Here is an 18776-nt window from a genome sequence, read left to right as displayed (position 1 = left end):
AGCAATTTGTACTACATTTTAAAAATATTTTCTTTACGTTAGAATCTATTTGTTAAACATACAGGATCTTATAAGCCTCATTGTGATCTCACCACCTGACCACTTCCTTCCTGTTCTACAGTGAGATGCCTCTTTCTGTTCATATTCCAAAAGAGTCTTTAGCTTTCACACATGGCTATTCACAAACAATTTGACAATCCAATAGTATAAATAAAGGCTAGAAAGCAACAAAACCCAGACAAGATTTCTCTGCTACATTTTGCTAATTAAGACCTGTGCTTTGTTACTTTTAAGTCAGGTATCACTGCTCAATACAACACCCTGCCAATCATTCTAGGTGTTTCCTGGCCACACTGTTTACAGAGCTGAAGATGACAGCTCAAACCATCATTCCCAGCTTTTTATCCCACTAAATCCTCACTGACCTTGCCCTATCACTCTGCAAGCTTTGCTCAATTCAAGCCTATGCTGGTTATATTCAAAATTCCATAAACACTCAGGGGAGGAAGGAGGGGAAGGGAACAAATCTTTTCTCCCAGGCTGAAGCCTGATGTGACATATTAGTGACAACAGCTGCTGGAGCCTCTTGCTCCCTGGATAGTCCTAGGGAATATTAAAAGCAGCAGAGCTAAAAAAGCCCTGGAGTTCAAGGTAAATCATGAAACTTATGAGGCAAAGCAGGACATTTCTGGGATGTGACGTGGAACCACGGCAGGGTGACATGGGAGAGCCTGTCCTGCTCTGGCTGACTTGGAAATCGAGGAGAGGCTTCATCTGCCAGCACACACAGCCTCTGAACTGCCAGCAGCAGCAGCAGCAGCTGGCTGGGATAGACGTTTTTTCCTGGATACAGACAACTAGTCCTCAATGCACACTCTCCTTTGGATGGCATAATGCAAGAACCACCCTGAAAGGCAGCAAATACAGAGATAAAAACCCAACTCCCTGACCACCTAAAGCTGAAATGAAACATCACTGGGGGCCCAGCTGGCTCCAGACAGAGCAGAAGTGTTGTGTAACATCAGAACAGTGTTGCCATCCTAAAATGTGCAAATGATGAGCACACTGAATGATAGAATAGAAAGGATTTTAATGCACATCCTTACCATACACGAGGTTAGAATTCTGTTGCTTCAACTCCTGGACAATATCCACCACCATTGCAAGAAATGATGTGTCTCTTGTATACCCTTTCAGGGAAAAAAAAAAAAAGACACCTTTGAAGTTCAATTTCATGAACACTTTTGCTGGTTTTAGTTTTAGATAGGAATACTGCACACTTCTCATTCTTTGGATAAATGCATTTTTAGACCAGAGGCATTTCAGTAGTTGACTCAGGAATAACAGGTTGGAATACAAATTCAGACAATGCTTGCACAACTACAAGTATAACCTTAAAAATCCATTTACTAAGGATGTTGTTTAGGAAAGGCTCATATAACTTCAAAATGCTGGAACATATATGAACAAAGGTCAGGTTAAAAGGAAAAACATTCCCTTTAATAAAACCAATGTTTTGATCAGTATTATTTTTCATGCAGAAAGTTTTTTAAAATTCCACATACTTTTCTTATACTCTGTTTTGATGCAATTTTTTATTATTAATAGTGTTCATGCTGATAGAGTCCAACACAATAATGCAAAAGAGATTTAACCTTGATCATTTTAGAGCAATCTCCAAAATACCAATGAAGTTTCTCTTTTTCAGGCTTAGCAGTGAAATAAGTTGGAAATAAGTTTTACTGTATTTCAAGGCCCCTAGCACAACGCTAGCACCACAATATTGTTATTTGTTCACTAGTTTTTAAATTTTATAGATGTTCCTTAATTTACATATTTATGTATTAACTTCAGTTACAACATTTATGAATTATCAATTTGATTTTTATTTATTGTAGTTCATTTCTTGGGGATGGTGCTGGGCAGGGCCAGGAGCTGGACTCAATATTTGTGGGTCCCTTCCAACTCAGTATATTTTGTGATTCTGTGATTTAATACTATTATTTTTAGCATGGCAGCTTCTTTCAATGTCCTTGGAAATGTCCACTCTAATAAAATATTTTAAAGTACATTAAAAATGGATTTTGGAGATTTTTTTTTAACTTTAAAAATTGATCAATTCTTGGATGCTGCAGAGAAATGGAAAATATTTTTTTTTTGCCAAAATGCTGGATTTTATCCATGAAATGCTGGCAATCAGTCAAAAGAGGCACACAAAGATTTTTTTAAAATGACCTGTGATGGCAGACTGGCTGGAAAATAATACTGAGTTTAATAATAATAATACTGAGTAAATAATAATACTGAAAATAATACTGTACATCACTGTACATCACAGAGGTGTTTAAAACTGTTACACTGAACTGCAATTAATCTCTTACCTTGAGTGTCTTACTGTAAATGAAACAAATACAAGAAGATCTAAAATAACTAACTGTCACAAAAAGTCCAGGGAGTGTTACTTTGTTACTAAGTGGCCTAAAGATAATAATTTTAATCTCAGCTGAGATATCTACAATCATCAGACAATTAATAGTCTGCATAAATTTTCCCTCTGCATAAAGAACTTTCCTACATGTGGAAGCCATGAAATAATCAAATCTGGTGATGTATTTCTGCTTACCTTTAAAAAGTCCCTGTTCACTGCTGTAAGAAATTGATACTGTTATCCAAACCAGATGCACAGCTCTTACAGAGGTGAAATCTGATCAGTAACCTACTTTTGAGAAGCAGCAATTGAGTGAGAAGAAATTTTTAATAAAAATTTTTTGTAGAATCTCTCCTTTCTATGAAGTATTCTACAAGAAGTTCTCTTTGCCTGTATTTATAAACACTTAGTACATAGTGCAAGCACAGGAAAACACTGCAGAAATGTATTCACTCAGATGACCTACACAGTAACAACAGAAAAAATCAAGATATATGACAGTCAAAAGCAAGACCCAGCTCTACTCATACTTTGCTCACTGTCCAAAGCACTAAGCCTTAAAAATGAAGTTAAAAAGATCAAGGACAGAAAAAAAATGTTCATAAAATCATGCTGTAGTACCATAGAGTGCAAGTACTGCAGACTTAGGAGAAAGGGTTAAACTCATGCCTTCCTAATAAATTTAAAAAAAATATTCTGACATTCCACATCCATTGTTCCAATAGAGGCACTCCCAAAATATCAAGTGAGCCTGTACATGCCTGGCCTGTACAAGTCTGTAAATGATACCGGGGGATCAATTCACCTCCCCAGTTACAACCTCCCAGCTGGGGAACTCTGGCTGCTCCAAACTGAACAGCACCAGCCAGTTCAGACTACAATACACAGCTGAAATTTTAATTGCCTGGCTTGCACCAAGGAGGGATATGTTTTACATTTCTTCAGCCCTGTTTACACCTGCAGGGAGCTGCAGGGAACAAGCTCTTCTTACCTGTGAGCACATAATCGTAGCGGTTCACCTTGTTCAGCTTCAGCCCTTCGTAAAGTTCGTGCAGCTCATCTGAATTCAACACCTGGCCCTTCCAGTGGGCATAGCCTGCAAAGCAAACAGCAGGGCATCTCTCAGGAGATGGATCTTCTCTTTCAGATCACACAGATGAGACACGTGGTGGGAGCACACCCCCAGCATCAGCACTGGAAGCATTTTCACCTCCTCTCCTGTGAAATGCTGCTGCTGAATGAAAGCTGCTGCCAGCAGAACAGGTTGTGTGCTCAGCTTCTCCTTAGCACCTCTGCCTCCCAAAGGAACTGGGGTGACTACACTGCAGTCTGAGAGTGGCTATTCACCAGCTGAGCACACACAAGCTCCTGCAAGGTTTCCCATGGAGCTTCTGCAACTATCCCTTTCCTGTGTGGAGGAGGAAAAACATATGTTTTAGACTTCACTGGAGGAGGGTGTCAGTATAATCTATTTTTGTTATCTTATACTATATATAAAAAAAGGGAAATATTGACAGTTAGATGACAATCTTAACAGGCTTATAGATCTGTCTGGGCAGAGGCCTGCACCCATCAGATAAAGCATCCAGTGGGACCTGCATGTCACAAACAGAGTGACCACAGCAGAACACTGCCATGGATGGTCTTCAAATGTACACGGTCACCTGACAGAGTTTCTTCCAAAAATAGCACAGCTTCAGTGCTGAGGATCCTGGAGGAGGAGATGAGTAGCAGAAAGACACTACGAACAGATAAATAATATCCATATACTCCATATATCCTTGAATGATCTCTAAGAATTGCAAGCAAATATGCTCTGCTGAGAGAAGCAGATGGAAGGTGGAAGTTACTTGGGATAAACTCAACTGATTTCAGCAAACAGTGGACCAAGGTCCATGGCAGCCAATTCCAAGGAAAATAAAATTGTCTTCCTTAACAGAATCTAAACATTTGTTGAAAAATGTAAATGCGCCTTGCACCTTGTCATCAAAGCCTGCCCATCTGGATGCACCAATCACTCCTTTGTATGTAAGGATGGGGCTCCCTACAGGATACTGGATGAGGAATCCACAATTTAACTCTTTCAATCTCCATAAATTCACAGTTTGTTAAAAAGATTATATTTTTATTAACTGGAATGAGGAAAAGTGGAAAGTTAAGTGAGGTATCTTCTCCCATACCTCCCCTGTGTAAAAACAATGGTATTTTGTTTGTTTTAACTTCTGCTCTTGCAGTTAGAAAATTCTGTAATGAAAACTGTTGGCTTTGATTATCACTCTAAACTGACTTATTAGAGTGACTGCCAAAAGGTGTCTAGAGCCTGGGATAAGCACATTTTTCAGCTCTCCTCCTTGTGAATGCAAACAGACCCACGGTATGGTGAGCAGATGGATCATTTTGCTCTCCTCAGCTCACAAAGGCCAAGCCTCTAAAACACAACTCGCTGCCAGCTGGCTGGGGGCCTGACTCACATCAGCCACCACCTCTCCCTCCCAGGAAAATGCTGCTCACAAAGCCCCTGTGAAGAAAGGGGCAAAGTAAGGGATTTCTGTTCTGAAGAACCCCTGAGTGTGTGTAAATCCAGGGTTTGGTTTATTTAAGACAAATGCAGATATTTGTTCTGTCACATCTGCAGCATCACACAGAAATAATCCGTCCTCTCCTCTCCCCCAGCCTCTGTAGCACTGAAAAGCCAGTGAAGGGACACAAGAGAGTCCTTCCATTGTGACCATCAAGGAAACTGGGTGCCCTTTTCACCCTGAATCAAGGCAAAAAATGCTGACATTTATCTTAGACATGGCCATAAAAATAACTATTATAGATGGCCCAGGCAACCTCGATACTTTCAGGAGCCATTCCTACAAAGACTCTGCAAATTCACTACTTAACCAAAAGTTCACCTTCCCATGTCAAGCTGTCTTAAATGGTCAGTGCACAGGGTTCATGTAACACTGATCCTCCACTGAGGGAGAGAAATAAATATAAAAACTCAACTTTAGGCAGCAGCCCAGCTTATCTCTGGAGTTGGTGTCACCCACACGGGGTAGGGACATTGTCTGAGCTCTGCAGCAATGACTTCCACAGGTAACTTGAGGATCCTTTTAATTACCTGGTAACGTGTAATACAACCTAAAGTCTAACTACACGACAGCCAGAGTTAAAAGCAAAGCCCTAGGGAAGCTCTCAGGGAAGCCCCAGCTACTGAGATATTAAATAAAAAAGGGGAATGCCTTCAGTGGAGCTGCAGAGAACTGTGATGTCACTAGGAACTGAATTATGTTCACTTAATAACCAAACCAAATCAAAGCTGGCAGCAAGATGAGAACCCCCTATGCCCTTTCCCCAGAGTAATTTCATGTAACATGACAAACAGAAGGGGCAAATCCCATGACCCTGCATTTATCCTACTTTCCTGGCAGAATGTAACACAAAAAAGCAGGAAGAGGAAGAAAAAGCCAGTTACTCATGTTCAGAAAGGGTTTCATGAACTGGAGGATGGAGTCCCAGGAAGAGGGACTGTCTTGAAAGGGGAAAGGCAGAAAGGAAGAAGACTGAGTCTTCCTTGTTTTGGGTACAAAACCACCAAATAATTCCCCTCAGTGCTGCTCTGAGAGAGCAGAGAGAGCACTGCCAATCATGACACAGCTCTTCAAAACCCCTCTTGGCTCAGACTGCATTAGTCTCCCACGTCTGTAATAATTTTAAACACACAGATGAACATAAACACTTAAATAACCTCACACCCCTTCTGCCTGGGTTATTAGCTTTTATTGCAAATACAGGCTACCTATTTGCTTTTAGCAGATAAGGCAATGACAAACAAGCAAGATACAACACCTCATGTCACTAAAATGATGAACACATTCATCAGTCTCCAAGGAAACATCCTGGTTCATTGGTATGAAAAGTAAATAAAGTAACCAAAACCACAACCAAGAGAGGCAGCTAATACTTCCCCCAAGATGAATTTATGTACTTTCCTTCCTCTCCTTTTTTTCCCCCCTTTGGAATGTATTGGAATAATCTTCTTAATTACTTTCAAAACCAGGGATGAAAGAGAATGAAAGTACCAGGCATATCAGAAGGAAAAAAACAACCCAACTGACCAACACAGCAAAAGAAAAACAAGCTACCACTTTAGTATAGCAAAGCATGTACAATTGCTTTGTTTTCCAACCCAGAACATTCTGTTCTTCCTGTGGTGCTCCCTGCAAAACTATTCCAAGTGACTCCAGTAACAAAGAAGTTCACATGGGAAAAAGGAAGAAAGTTCTAGTGTTTAAGGCTCATGATGGACAGGCAGTCTGGGCCCAGCTGTGTCACAAAATTCCCATTGCACGCTCCAGCAGACAACCTGGTCTGAACACATGGCTCATCTGCAGCCACCAGGAGGCCTCCAACAAAACCAGAAATTAAGTACCAAATTCCCCAGTGGGTTTTTTATAGCTGGTCACAGAGTGGGAGTAAAATGTTACCAGTGTCAGGCACAAGTGGAGATCTTTTCTTCCTGCCCTGCACACAGAGGGGTGAATGAATCACCTGGGTGGGCAGACTGTGCACAATCACATCGAGATTTAATTGTAATTTCTCATGTGTTAGACCTACCAGCCAGCCCAGCCACCTACTACACACCCACTAAGTGGAAGTCAAACGTGCTCAAGAATAAAAGGAAAAGTAACAGAAAAAAACCCTGGCTGTTTGTTCCAGAGCTGTTTCAAAGGCAAGATTTAGATGGCAGAGTAAGCACATTATTGCTTAAAATTAACCTACAAATGAGAAACAAAGCTGGAAGAATTAAAAAGGCACCTCCAAAAAAATAAATTCTACAATTAAAAATAAATCTAGATTTTTATTTTTGCACATCATATGAGGTGATGCTTCTGCAAAGAGTATATAAGATAAAGAGCACAGTCTTAATAGGCTGCATGACAGCTTCTTTAATTTCTATGTGAAGCATGATGCCACTCAAGTGTGAGTCACTCTAATCACTGAAGTTCCTCACGAAGCAACATGACAAACTCTTCTCCCAGGGGCACTGATTCAAAGCACATTTTCCAAATTTCGGGATTATCAGAGACTAAAGAAAGCTGCATTTTCTGAGCAGGAGTCAGCAGAAAGAGGCCTGTGGTATCTTACTAATTTGTAGACAGGGCAAAAAAAAAGAGCAATAATGATTCACCCAAGTCTGTTAGTCATAAATTCTCTCTGCATTTTATTTGCTGCTAGTTCCAAATTTAAAACAGGGGAAGAAGGAAAGAAAGCATACCATGTCCAAAGCCCACATTCTTTCACCTGTGCTCCTCTGGCATTCTTCCAGAAACTAAAGTTCACAGCTAGATTTTGAAGAAGGAATTTGTCCCCAGCTTTAATGATGAAGGCAGAAATGGTTCTTGTAAAATTTTATTTTTATAGGAAAACCAAGTTACCTTCACCCATTCACCCAGCACACCACACCTGTGTATTGCAGGACAGTGCCAGACACAAGCTCTGCTTCCCAAAACCATGAGGTTGCGTGGCAAACTTTGGGATTTTGTAACAGATTCAGTTAAAAAACAAACAAACAAAAACCACACAAAACCCAAAAAACCCCAAAACCAAAACACACAAACAAACAAACAACCCAAAAACCAAACCAAAAAAAAAACAACAAAAAAAAAAAAGCAAACAAAACAAAACCAAACAAAACAAAAACAACCCCAAAAACCATAACAAAAACAAAAACATAAGTGCCTCCTAAACATCAGGAGTAGTTCCAGTATTTTAAAGACCTGTGATATTTGAGATATTTTTGGGCTTGGGATGGTCATTTCGGTCTTCATGTGGGTGGAGGAACCACAAATTTAGTGTTCCTTCCACTGTCTGCCAAACCTTGAATGAAACACTGGTAACCTTTCCTTAGCTGTGATATCATTAAAAACAAATTTTAAATCATCTTTTTGTTTTAAGAACCTGGTCACCCTACTGGTAATGTAATTTTCCCACCTTCAGACACATTTAGTTTATGGACAATAAAACCTCTATTAAGCTCTTGCAGTGAAAAAGCTGATTTAATCTTGAAACAGAAAACATCAAACAACATGTGCTCATGCATTTCAAGTGTCAAATAATTTGACATGAAAAAATTGCTTAGTTTCTGGAAGATTACAACAGTTTTACCCAGCTATTGAAAGCAAACAACCGAAAATCCCAAACTCCAAAACGAAATAAATTCTTTAAATAAACAGAAGTCACACTTAAATATCTTTGAAAAACACAAGAGAACCTTTGTACTGTGCCAAAGGGTGCAAGCAAAATAAGCAGATTTTTGCCTAAGCCAGGAAAGGCCTCATTCCCTTGTTTAATTATTACCTTTTTTGTGCCCTTCCTCAACAAGCAGAGATAGCTTTCAAGCCACCTTTGAAACATTAATTTTTTCTTCCCAAGGTGACACTAAATTCCCTCCTTGACAGTCATCTTACGATCTTTTGAAAGCTGCGTGAACAGAGTCTGATCTCTGTTTCCAAATTAGTAGTTTATTAACAGAGCTGCACCTGTAGAGATATTGGAAAAGTACCTCAACTTTTGCCTTCATTTTCTTTGTCAGAAGCAACTTTTTGCTCTTTTCCAAGATGTTGAAGCCAGAATTTGCTCCCAGATTATTTTCTGAAGACACCTATAGATTTTTCTCTATCTAGAGTAGCTCCTCTCAAACAACCTGCCACCACCACGACAGCACATGAGTCTCCAGTGATCCTAAAATAGCAAGTCACTTGGAACTCCTTTATGGGTGAAAGGTATTACTAAAATAAACATAAATTTCAGCTTTATTTTAAAAAATCAAGTCCCCTAGCACTGTGAGTATTAGGAGGTCTGAACATATTAGGTGAGTGCACTGCATTCAAGCTTAGAGCTTAAATAAAAATACAAGGTATTAAAAGGTATTAAGGCCTTTCTCCCCACCAAAATGAGATTTTGGGACACTTGATAGTAGCTGGATGGGCACAGAGTGAGGAAACATTGCATCTACTTCAGTATTTTTCTGATGTTTGGGTTGGTGACTATGTGACTGTGACTCTCATAGAGCCATCATTCACAGAAAACCATTTTGAAGACTCCCTTATTCACATGCCTGGCTGTGTAAATGGCTATATTTGTATTATTTCGCTATCTGACTTAATTAGATTACTGCCTAACAAGAGAAACTCACACTCTGAAGGGCAGAAATAGACATTACCACATCTATCTTATCAATGCCCTACTCCCATATTCAGGTTTCTGAGAGATTTGAATCAAAACATGAAAATTACATTCCCATCCTATATTGTGAAAATGTGAGACCAATAAGACCAATGTCCTCTTTAACTGGTTTGTGGCTCCCAGAGTCTTAAGTCTTTCCATAAGACCAATGTCCTCTCCACCACCATGGGATGAGGTGAGCCCCATGCCGAGTTCAGTGACTGTGGAGCAGATCTGTGAAATTTTACCTGTGTGGTTTGAAAACTGGACAGAGTTCACCGTGTCAACTTCAAATCCCAAAACCTGTAACAGAACACAGGAATATTTATTTTACTAGCACAGCTTTGTTAATACATTACCCACATCACAAAGCAAGGGGAGGAACTCCTGGATTTCCAGCGCATACTTAAAAATCTTGGGAGCTGAGTCAACAAATATGCAACATAAACAAACAGCACAGTGCTCAACTACAGCAACAAACAGGGAACAAAAGTGCCACTGGCAACAGCACCAGAAAAACACAGCTCAGGATGCTCAGGCTGGAGTTCATCTGGGGATACGGCCAGAGAGGCTGCTCCAGCAGCAAGCACTGAAACCTTGAAGAAAGCCTTGGCCGGCCTTTCTTGGCAAGAAAAGAAGTACAAGGTACTAAATTAATGCACAATATGGAGGGATGATGCTGTTGGCATTCCAGAAAACCAATTTTTCTAAAAGGAGGACAGAGAGATCTTAAAAAGGATCAATATTACAAGCCATACTTGGATGTCACAACCAGTTCCTTTACAACTAAAAGAGAATAGAAAGAAGTCACGGAGAATTAATTTGGGGTATGATTGGGCAATAAAGGGGAGGAACAAACACAGAATAAAAAAGCCTAAAGCATTCTCTGAAAACCACCTGCTACATTGCATTAATAGCAATCCAACTACTGAAATACCCAATAATTTCCTGGTGCAATCAACAAATATTCTTGTTGCCCAAAAATATATAAATAATATGAAAATAAGAACATCCAATCAGTAGAAAACTAATGAGGATTTTTAACCTGACAATACCTGTTTAACACAGACAGGCACTGCTAGTCAAGCCATTTTTAGACATTTTTATGTGTCACGCAAGGAATTCTAATGCAAAAGTGACATTAACAGTCTGACAGCCGAGTCTTTGTTTCCACATCCAGCTTGCTCTGAGTAAGAAATCTCCTCAAAAGAAGTGCTGCTATGTATGGCTCAGTGAGTCACACTGGGAGATAACAGGAATGATGCACCACTGTGCATGATCCCCTTTCAGGCAATTTGCTGGGAGGGGGGAGTGAGCAAATAAAGCTTTTCCAGTCACGTTTTCCAGGCAGACTCACGCCTCTCCCTTTTCTGTCGTGAAGGCAACTCCTTCTCACAGATTAAAACCCTTTTGGGTGTCTGGTGCCAGATATCAGGCTTTCCCTGTGCCTGTACCTTCCCTGTGATGAGCCCTTCATTCCAATACCTGGCTACAGGATGAAGCTACGTGCTGTGACAGGTTGTTCCTTCTGCCTGCAGGTGCTTCTCTTCTCTTGTTTCACAGCTCACATCCACACAGGTCTTCGTAGAATCAATCTCTTATTTCAATAGTTAATAAAGGTTTCTGTTCCTTCCTCACCAGAAAGCAAAGTAATTTTGGATTAGTGGTACACAGAATGGTGCATTACCTCAACCTGACCAGGTTCAAATTAAGCTCAGCACCTATGCACCTCCCAGGTTCTTGTTTCACCTTGGTGGATTTTGTTTTAAAGTCCCAGAAACCAAACAGTTGGGAACATGACAACACTGTTATGACCTTAACCTTGATGTCTGGACATGCTTTTCAAGCAAATAAAAGGGAATATGGCCTCTAACCAGACAGTCACCCCATAATCAATTCCCCTCCCTGTAATGAACAGACCTAAGTTGTTACTTCCTTAAAGTACCTTGGCAATAACTGTGAATTAATCCATTTCTCTGCAGTATTCAGATCACGTCTCTCCAACTACTTAACCCCTGAGACTACAGAACACACGTACAGTGATTTACTGACTAATCAGGTTTAGGGAAGGAGAGCAGGCACAGCTGCTGCAGGCAGGGCAGCCCTACAACACGGGTCAGCACTGTGCCAGATGATGGACACCAGAACGAGCAGACCTTCTTTTGTGTTTTCCCCACCAGTTATCATCTGATTTCTCAGCCAGGTTTTCCACAGGACTAGGGATTTTTGGTTTGTTTTGGCCAGCTAATCTGCTTCAACTAAAAGATGGAAAAGTAGAAGGGAGACCAGCTCTCTTGGAGGGTAGCTTGGCTGTACACTTGCTAAAACATTAAATAAAATGCTTTGGAGAATGGATGAAAAGCCACAGACAGCTCAAATTCTGCAAGGGACCTTGATATTCTCACTTTTCTCATCAGTCCAAACCAGGCTAAAAAAAACCTTTCAAGGTCTCAATAAAAATCACTTACTGGTGTTAGTCTACTCTGTCACAGTTTCCTCCAGAGTTTTGTTTTGAATAAACACGTATGACTGAAATCTAACACACCTAATTTTGAAACCTGATTCAACCCTTAAAACAACTCACAGTTACTCCAAAGCATTTCCTTTTATAAAGGTGCTTACTAAGCCCTAGGCTTAGGATTAGCAGTAGAATAATCAAAAAGAATGTTGAAGCCATGATAAGCCAAATTGTGTTTGTTTTCAAGGCAAACTGCATTTAAAAGTCCTATAGAATTTAGTCACCAAAAGACAACCTAAAAACAAGACTGAGGTGATAAAAGCAGCTTTTCACAGCAATCACCTCTTCTAGGACTAGAGAAAAAACTGTGTCTTTATTTTGGTTTGCATAATTCATTTTAACAACTTGATAGTTTCCAGCGGATAAGGAAATGTTGTTTTCTTCCTCCAACCAACAATTAAAAATCAGTGTTAGTGACTGTCATCCTTCACACCTAAAGGACATCAGAGACAGTTTCTGATGCACTGAATGATGGACTTTCCTTGCTTACAAAGGGAATTTTGTTCCAAAGATGTCTTGTTAATCCTTTTTAATACATACTCACACGTTTAATTACTTGGGCAAACCTAACTAAAAGCACTGGTTTTGAAGGTATTTTAAATTAATTAAAAATTTCTGCTCAAACCAGATATTTAATAAATATTAAGTGCAAGCTAACTAATTAGAAATACATTATTTTTGTACGTACAGACCCTGAAAACTGAGATCAGAACAAATTAATTGAATGAGACAAATCATACTTTAAAAAAGAGTCAATCTCTCATATTTCCACAGAAAAGCAGCAACTATGACCTGAAAATATGTATTTAGTAGGAGATAACCATCTTCCTACTGTAATAAACCAGTAAGAATCAACCTTTTCTTCAGAAAACTACCAGAAAGTAAAAATTTCAAAACAGAGGTAAAATCAATATATAACATTTCTTGCCTGTGTACACACACATGTGTTCCTTGTGCCTATGTGTAAATAAACTGAAGGACTCACCCCACTTGGAGTTTGCCTGTGGCAGAACAAGTCGTATTTGATCAGCATCAGGACTGAGCATACAAAGAAATGCACTTTTAAGGTTTAATTTTTGCTTTTCTACACCAGCTTTAGCCCATCCCTGTGCTCCCCACCCTGCTCCTTACAGCAAGGGTGCCATGGTGATATTGCTGCCTCTGGTTTGAGAAATGAGGTGACATCAGACACTGCAGGTGTCCAAGGGACACACATGCCCTGACCTGGATGATCTGCTCTCCCACAGGCTCTAAAGGAGAGAACAATTCCAAATTCCCATGCTCTGCTGTTCACCCTGTGTAGGTATCATTTGCCCACAGAACAGGAAACCTTGGGCAAATCTAATACCCAAAGCAGCATGGGTGAGGATGATAAGTGCTCTTCCAAGGAAAAAGGTGGCTGAGTCCATCCTAAATCTCTCAGCCTGCAGTCTAAGCACGTGTCAAATGTTGTTCTTCCTAAGACCCAAACCGTAGTTGCTTGGATCACATCATAAAGTGATATTTGCAATTGAAATCCTGAAAGAAAATGGGCAAATTCAATGTATTCTTCAAGTACCTTCAAATAAAAGAGGCAGAACTGTTATACTTCTAAAATTAAATCACAAAACATTAAAACTGGAGGAGTTCTGTGCTTGGAAGGCTCGGCTGGCAGATCTGAGTGACACATTTCAGAAAAATATTTGCAAGACTAAATCCAAGTACACACACCAGAGCAGAACACATGAGAAGAAACAATCAGCACGAAGCACATTATTCATGACATCAAATTCAGTTCTTCATCACAGGTAACTGAAGGGAAGGGACAAATCTCATCCAGTTCTTCCCCCAAGTGCTTTCCCTGCCTTGCAAAGAGAATGTGAGACCAGGGCAGGGATGTGGTATAGAGAATTACCCAAATGCACCTCTAAAAATAGAAATACTCAAAGGAAAAATCAACACACAAGACGGGAAGAGACTTCAAAATACATGGACAGCCTCTAAAGGTGTTGGCTCTTTTGGAAAAGAGGATAGACAGCCAAGTTTTCCTAAAGGCACTGAAGTAATTTAAACTTATATCCAGCCATTATGCCTTAAACAAAAAGTCAAGAAATGGGTCTCCTTCAGGTTTAAAATTTTAGAAGAGATACCAGTTGTTTCACTAGTGGAGCAGCCTGAAGGCCCAGACAGACAGAAAATGTCTTGAACTGGGTAAATTACATAAACAGCTGGATCTCAGTTATTGTTCACTCTAATCATGAATCATGCACACTAATCATCACACTAATCAATCACACTAATCATGTAACCCTTTGGACTTTGCCACTGTGCTAATTACAGCTTTTTTTAAAATTTACAGTCTCTCTTCCCATTCCTTCCAGAAAACATTTCAACCACATAAACACTAAAATGTGTTACTTCCTTACCATGACAAACCACTGCCTAAGATTGTTAGACATCAAATATTGCAAACATACATTCCAGAGGAGAGCCTCAGTTGTTATGCAAAAGGGAGGCTGAAAACCAAGAAGAAAACCATTTCACAGTATGGAAAATTGTGAGTGTAGCAACAGAGAAACGAGCAGGAAGATTGTGAAGCAAATGCAACATCTGAAATTCAGTTTTAATGATTGCCAACCTTTATGTTTATATTTGTGTCATCTACATTATGTACCAATGGCCTGGAGACAAATAAAAGTACTCATTTCTACCTCCTAATCCTATCTGGGATCTGATTATTAATACCACTTGAGTCAGAAAACTGTTAACTTCAAAGATTAGCTCTGCCTCAGAGTAAATATTAATATAATTTCTCATTTAATAATTTTATTTACTCTGAAACGTGAAAAAGCTGTTACTGAACTGCTTCTGTTTAAATTTGCACTGCAGCTTTACCATGCTCCTGCAGGGGAAAAAGGTGTATTTTCAATGTCACACACTTTGCAGTACTCAAGAAATTCTCCTTTTTTCATTGTTTGTATGCAGTTTGGGGAGGAAAAAAAGTATTATTTTGTTTTAAGAGAGAAATATCTTATATCTCCTAAGTGTGTGAGAAAAACTGTCACTTGAATTACAGAAACATCTGAACTGAACTAGGTTTTAGTGGTTTTCAGGGTACAAAATGTTACAAAAACAAGAACAAAAATACTTCCCCATTTCCAATGCATTATATGTACATATTCAGAGAGAGGGGGCTTAGAGGGGGCTGAGATGCTCTGGGAATTGCTGTCATTGGAGGTTTACAAGACCCAAGGAGGATAAACCCCTGAGCAGCTTGGGCTGAACTTAGGGCTGCCCCAAGCTTTGAGCCCGAGGCTCCCAAGGGTCCAGCCTGGGTCACTCCATCTTCCAGGGACACAATTACCTACAAAAACCTCAGTTTTATCCATTGTAAAGCTCCATGTGTAAAACCACACAAAATACCACCACCAGCTCGCCAGCATAAAGTTCTGGTTCTAAGGATAAAGCCCAGAGGTACTCTGTGTTTACACTATTAACTATGCCAGCTTTGACAGTAAAAATAATACATCCTTTGCTGTTAAATGACCAGTGGCCCAATTTAACTAGAATGCTTTAGTTTGTACTTAATTTAAACAACCTTAGAGAACAATGACCTAGTTCTGCAAGAATGAAATTCAATTAAAACCACCTCTCTATTCTGCAACATGACTGGTATATATTGCCCTCTTAGGGCACTTGTTTTGTGCCTCCAGTGGTATTTCATTTTAAGGTTTGAAATTAAAACCATGAAGCAGTAATGCAGCTCAAGTTAGAGGAAAAATCTGGAATGAGGAAAAGGCAGAGGGGAAAAAAACAGAACAGTGTAAGAAAAAAAAAAAAGCCAAAGTTTGTTTAAAACCACTCTGTGTGGAGCTGCATACGTGTTTCTTCCATAGTATTTGTGTTCCTGATGCATGGTGAGTTTGCTATCTACATTTCATGGAATGAAGGCAAGACCTCCATCCAAAATCTTCAGGTCCTTCAAAGTTCTTAATTTTGGAAAACTACTAACCAAAGTTAGCTTTACCATACCAGAACACATCAAAATCAATTTTCTCAGATGAGTCCCCACACAAAACAGTCTGTAATCACAAATCCAGGAAAAGTGTCAGTAGCTGAAGTTGTAAATCAAGCTCAACCAGTCATTCATACAAATTCTCCTATTGTGAGCACAAGGCATCTTGGGTTTTTTGTTATCTGAGCTATAAATATGCCACAGGTAAAAATCTCACAACTCTAAAAGATGAGTTTATCTCAAAGGGAAACACAGTTTGACAGGAAAAGGGCACAGAAAAATGGTTAAAAGGTAAAAAGGAACAAGGTTCTGCTGATCAGGAGAAGAGAACCTTTGAGACTCCACTGCTGAAAGGAGGATTTGACTTTCATGCATCCAGTTGTCCCCAAAATAAATGGAGCCTTGTATTATAACACTTAAATATTACATCACTTAAATTCAACTCTTCTGCTTTGTAGCAAGATACTTGCAAGTAAAACTTTTATGGAAAAAGGATGACTCTTCTTCTAATTAATATTCAAATGATGAAACATCCAAGCCAAGCATGTCCCATCCTTTGAGCCAACAAATGGTAACAGACTGATGAATTAAAGCACTAGGAGTAAAAAGTAAAATGAGTTAAAGTAGGAGTAAATAGCAAAAAAAGCAAGAGGAAGTATAACACACATCATCAAATGAACCAAAACCTCCCAGCTCCCTCAGCCTGTCCTTGTAAGAGAGATGATCCAGTCCTCTAATCACCACACTGTGAAGCTGCCTCTAATTTTCAAAAATGAATGGCAGCATATGGCAAGCCATGAAGCTCTACAGAAAGAAAAAAAAAGTCCTCAGCTTCAAAATCCAGTCAAACATTCCAAGCACTGGGGAGTACCTTGATTTATATCATTTAAAGCACACAACAGCATTTTAAAAGACAAGGGAATATTTAAGAGCAAATCCTACATCTCAAATATATACAAACACACAAAACACAAATATTTCCCCCCACCCCCAATTGTTTTATTAACATCCTGTGAGTTTACCCCAACTGTGGCATCAGTCAAAGGACAAATTTTTATAGCACAAAGATGTACATAAACCATGGGGGTTACCAAGACTTAGCTAGACACAATTTATGAGGAATTGTCAAAAAATCTTGTGGTAAGACTCCAAATTGCTGACTTTTAGCAGAGCATGTGTACAGTTCATAAACTGAATTAGCCAGGAATTCCTGTATTTGTGTAAAAAAAATTGCTGTATCACATAAACCAAATCCATTCTATTCCTTCCAACTTTTATATATATATATTAAACCTGATCTTAATTGAAAGACATTAACAGAATTAACTTTATTGCCGCTGTTAAAATTACCCTGTCAAACAAGGTAATTGAGGTTTGGGGTGTTTTTTGCCAAGTAGTGGCAGCAATATTTTGCAATAAGAAAGCCTCAGTGTCAGGCCATGAATTGCTCTATGTATCCATTGTATACAAGATGTTTGCATTAATGTCCTACAGTTTGAAACTTCATCTCACACAGCCACTCACTGCAGCTCCAGTGAACATCATTGCTGCACTGTATTCCTCTGGAGATGGCATAAAGGCTGAATTTCTGTAATCAAACTGATTTGGAGTGGGAGAAAAAGAAAAATTTCCCAACTGCAGCTTGCACCTCTCGCTACATGCCAGCTCTTTTACTTAATTACATCTCCTTCCATTTGCTGCTGAACAAAAAAAAAACATACATTGTACTGGCTGCAGAAAAGTAAAAACATTAATTCAGTTTGAGAAATAGGAACTTGGGAAAAAGAAAAGGCATGTCCTGACAATTAGTGAACAGGAATAATTGCTGGCGTGGGCTGATAAACCAAACTGAAACTGCTATTGACTAACCCAATCTCTTTTTTCTCTGAGCTTTTAATAAGGCACACCAAGTATCTAAAGAGAATTCTGTACTTATAATGTAGTTGTGGTTTTGTGCAGCATTTGACAAGGCACTGCAAAGAAAAATCATTAGGATACTGGGGATATTGTGCCAGGATAAAAATACTAGAGCAAATAAACTGGGGACAGAGATGCTGGACATATTATTGGTGATTTATGAACAGACCACTTCAAATTCTGAGGTTAGAAATAGATAATTACAAAACAGCAAAAATATAAACCAGATGACCTTGAGAAAAATGCACCATAATGGAAGAAGGATGTTAAGCTATTAGAGAGCATCCACAGGAGGGCTACAGATGGTGATGGGTCTGGAGGGGAAGCCTTGTGAGGAGCATCTGAAGGGACTGGGGTTGTCCAGCCTGGGGGAGACTGAGGGGACACCTCAGTGAGGGGCAGGGGAGGGGCAGGCACTGATCTGCTCTGTGGGGACAGTGACAGGACCGAGGGAATGGCCTGGAGTTGTGTCAGGGCAGGTCTAGGTTGGATATTAGGAAAAGATTCTTTCCCCAGAGGGTGGCTGGGCACTGGAACAGGGCTTGTTTCTGCAATGACACTCCTTTTTTACCTGTGATCAAATCCATAACCATTTTCAGGATTTATAAGCTGACTTCAGCACTGGACACCACAGAGGGCATTGTAAAGACTGGAGAAGAAAACAAATCCTCTCTCTTCTGCCAGAGCAGACTACAGTTTTTGTC

The 18776-nt window shown here is 39.6% G+C and overlaps 1 protein-coding gene across 1 annotated transcript in view; it reads right to left on the bottom strand.

Moving 5' to 3' along the window:
- Window positions 1–18776, bottom strand: part of PDXK (pyridoxal kinase) — a 44500-nt gene that overhangs the window by 15606 nt on the left and 10118 nt on the right. Inside the window, exons 2-6 of the mRNA XM_041487849.1 lie at window positions 9892–9946; window positions 3420–3524; window positions 1099–1190; window positions 751–768; window positions 386–409 (exon numbers count right to left, since the gene is read on the bottom strand). Coding sequence (XP_041343783.1) covers window positions 386–409; window positions 751–768; window positions 1099–1190; window positions 3420–3524; window positions 9892–9946 — 294 coding nt within the window. The remainder of the gene's footprint in view (window positions 1–385; window positions 410–750; window positions 769–1098; window positions 1191–3419; window positions 3525–9891; window positions 9947–18776) is intronic.

Source organism: Pyrgilauda ruficollis, unplaced genomic scaffold (assembly GCF_017590135.1).
Source record: "Pyrgilauda ruficollis isolate IOZ18807 unplaced genomic scaffold, ASM1759013v1 scaffold85, whole genome shotgun sequence".
NCBI classification, from domain to species: Eukaryota; Metazoa; Chordata; class Aves; order Passeriformes; family Passeridae; genus Pyrgilauda; species Pyrgilauda ruficollis.
Note: the sequence above shows the minus strand (reverse complement) of the source record. Positions and strands in the feature narration are given on the sequence as shown.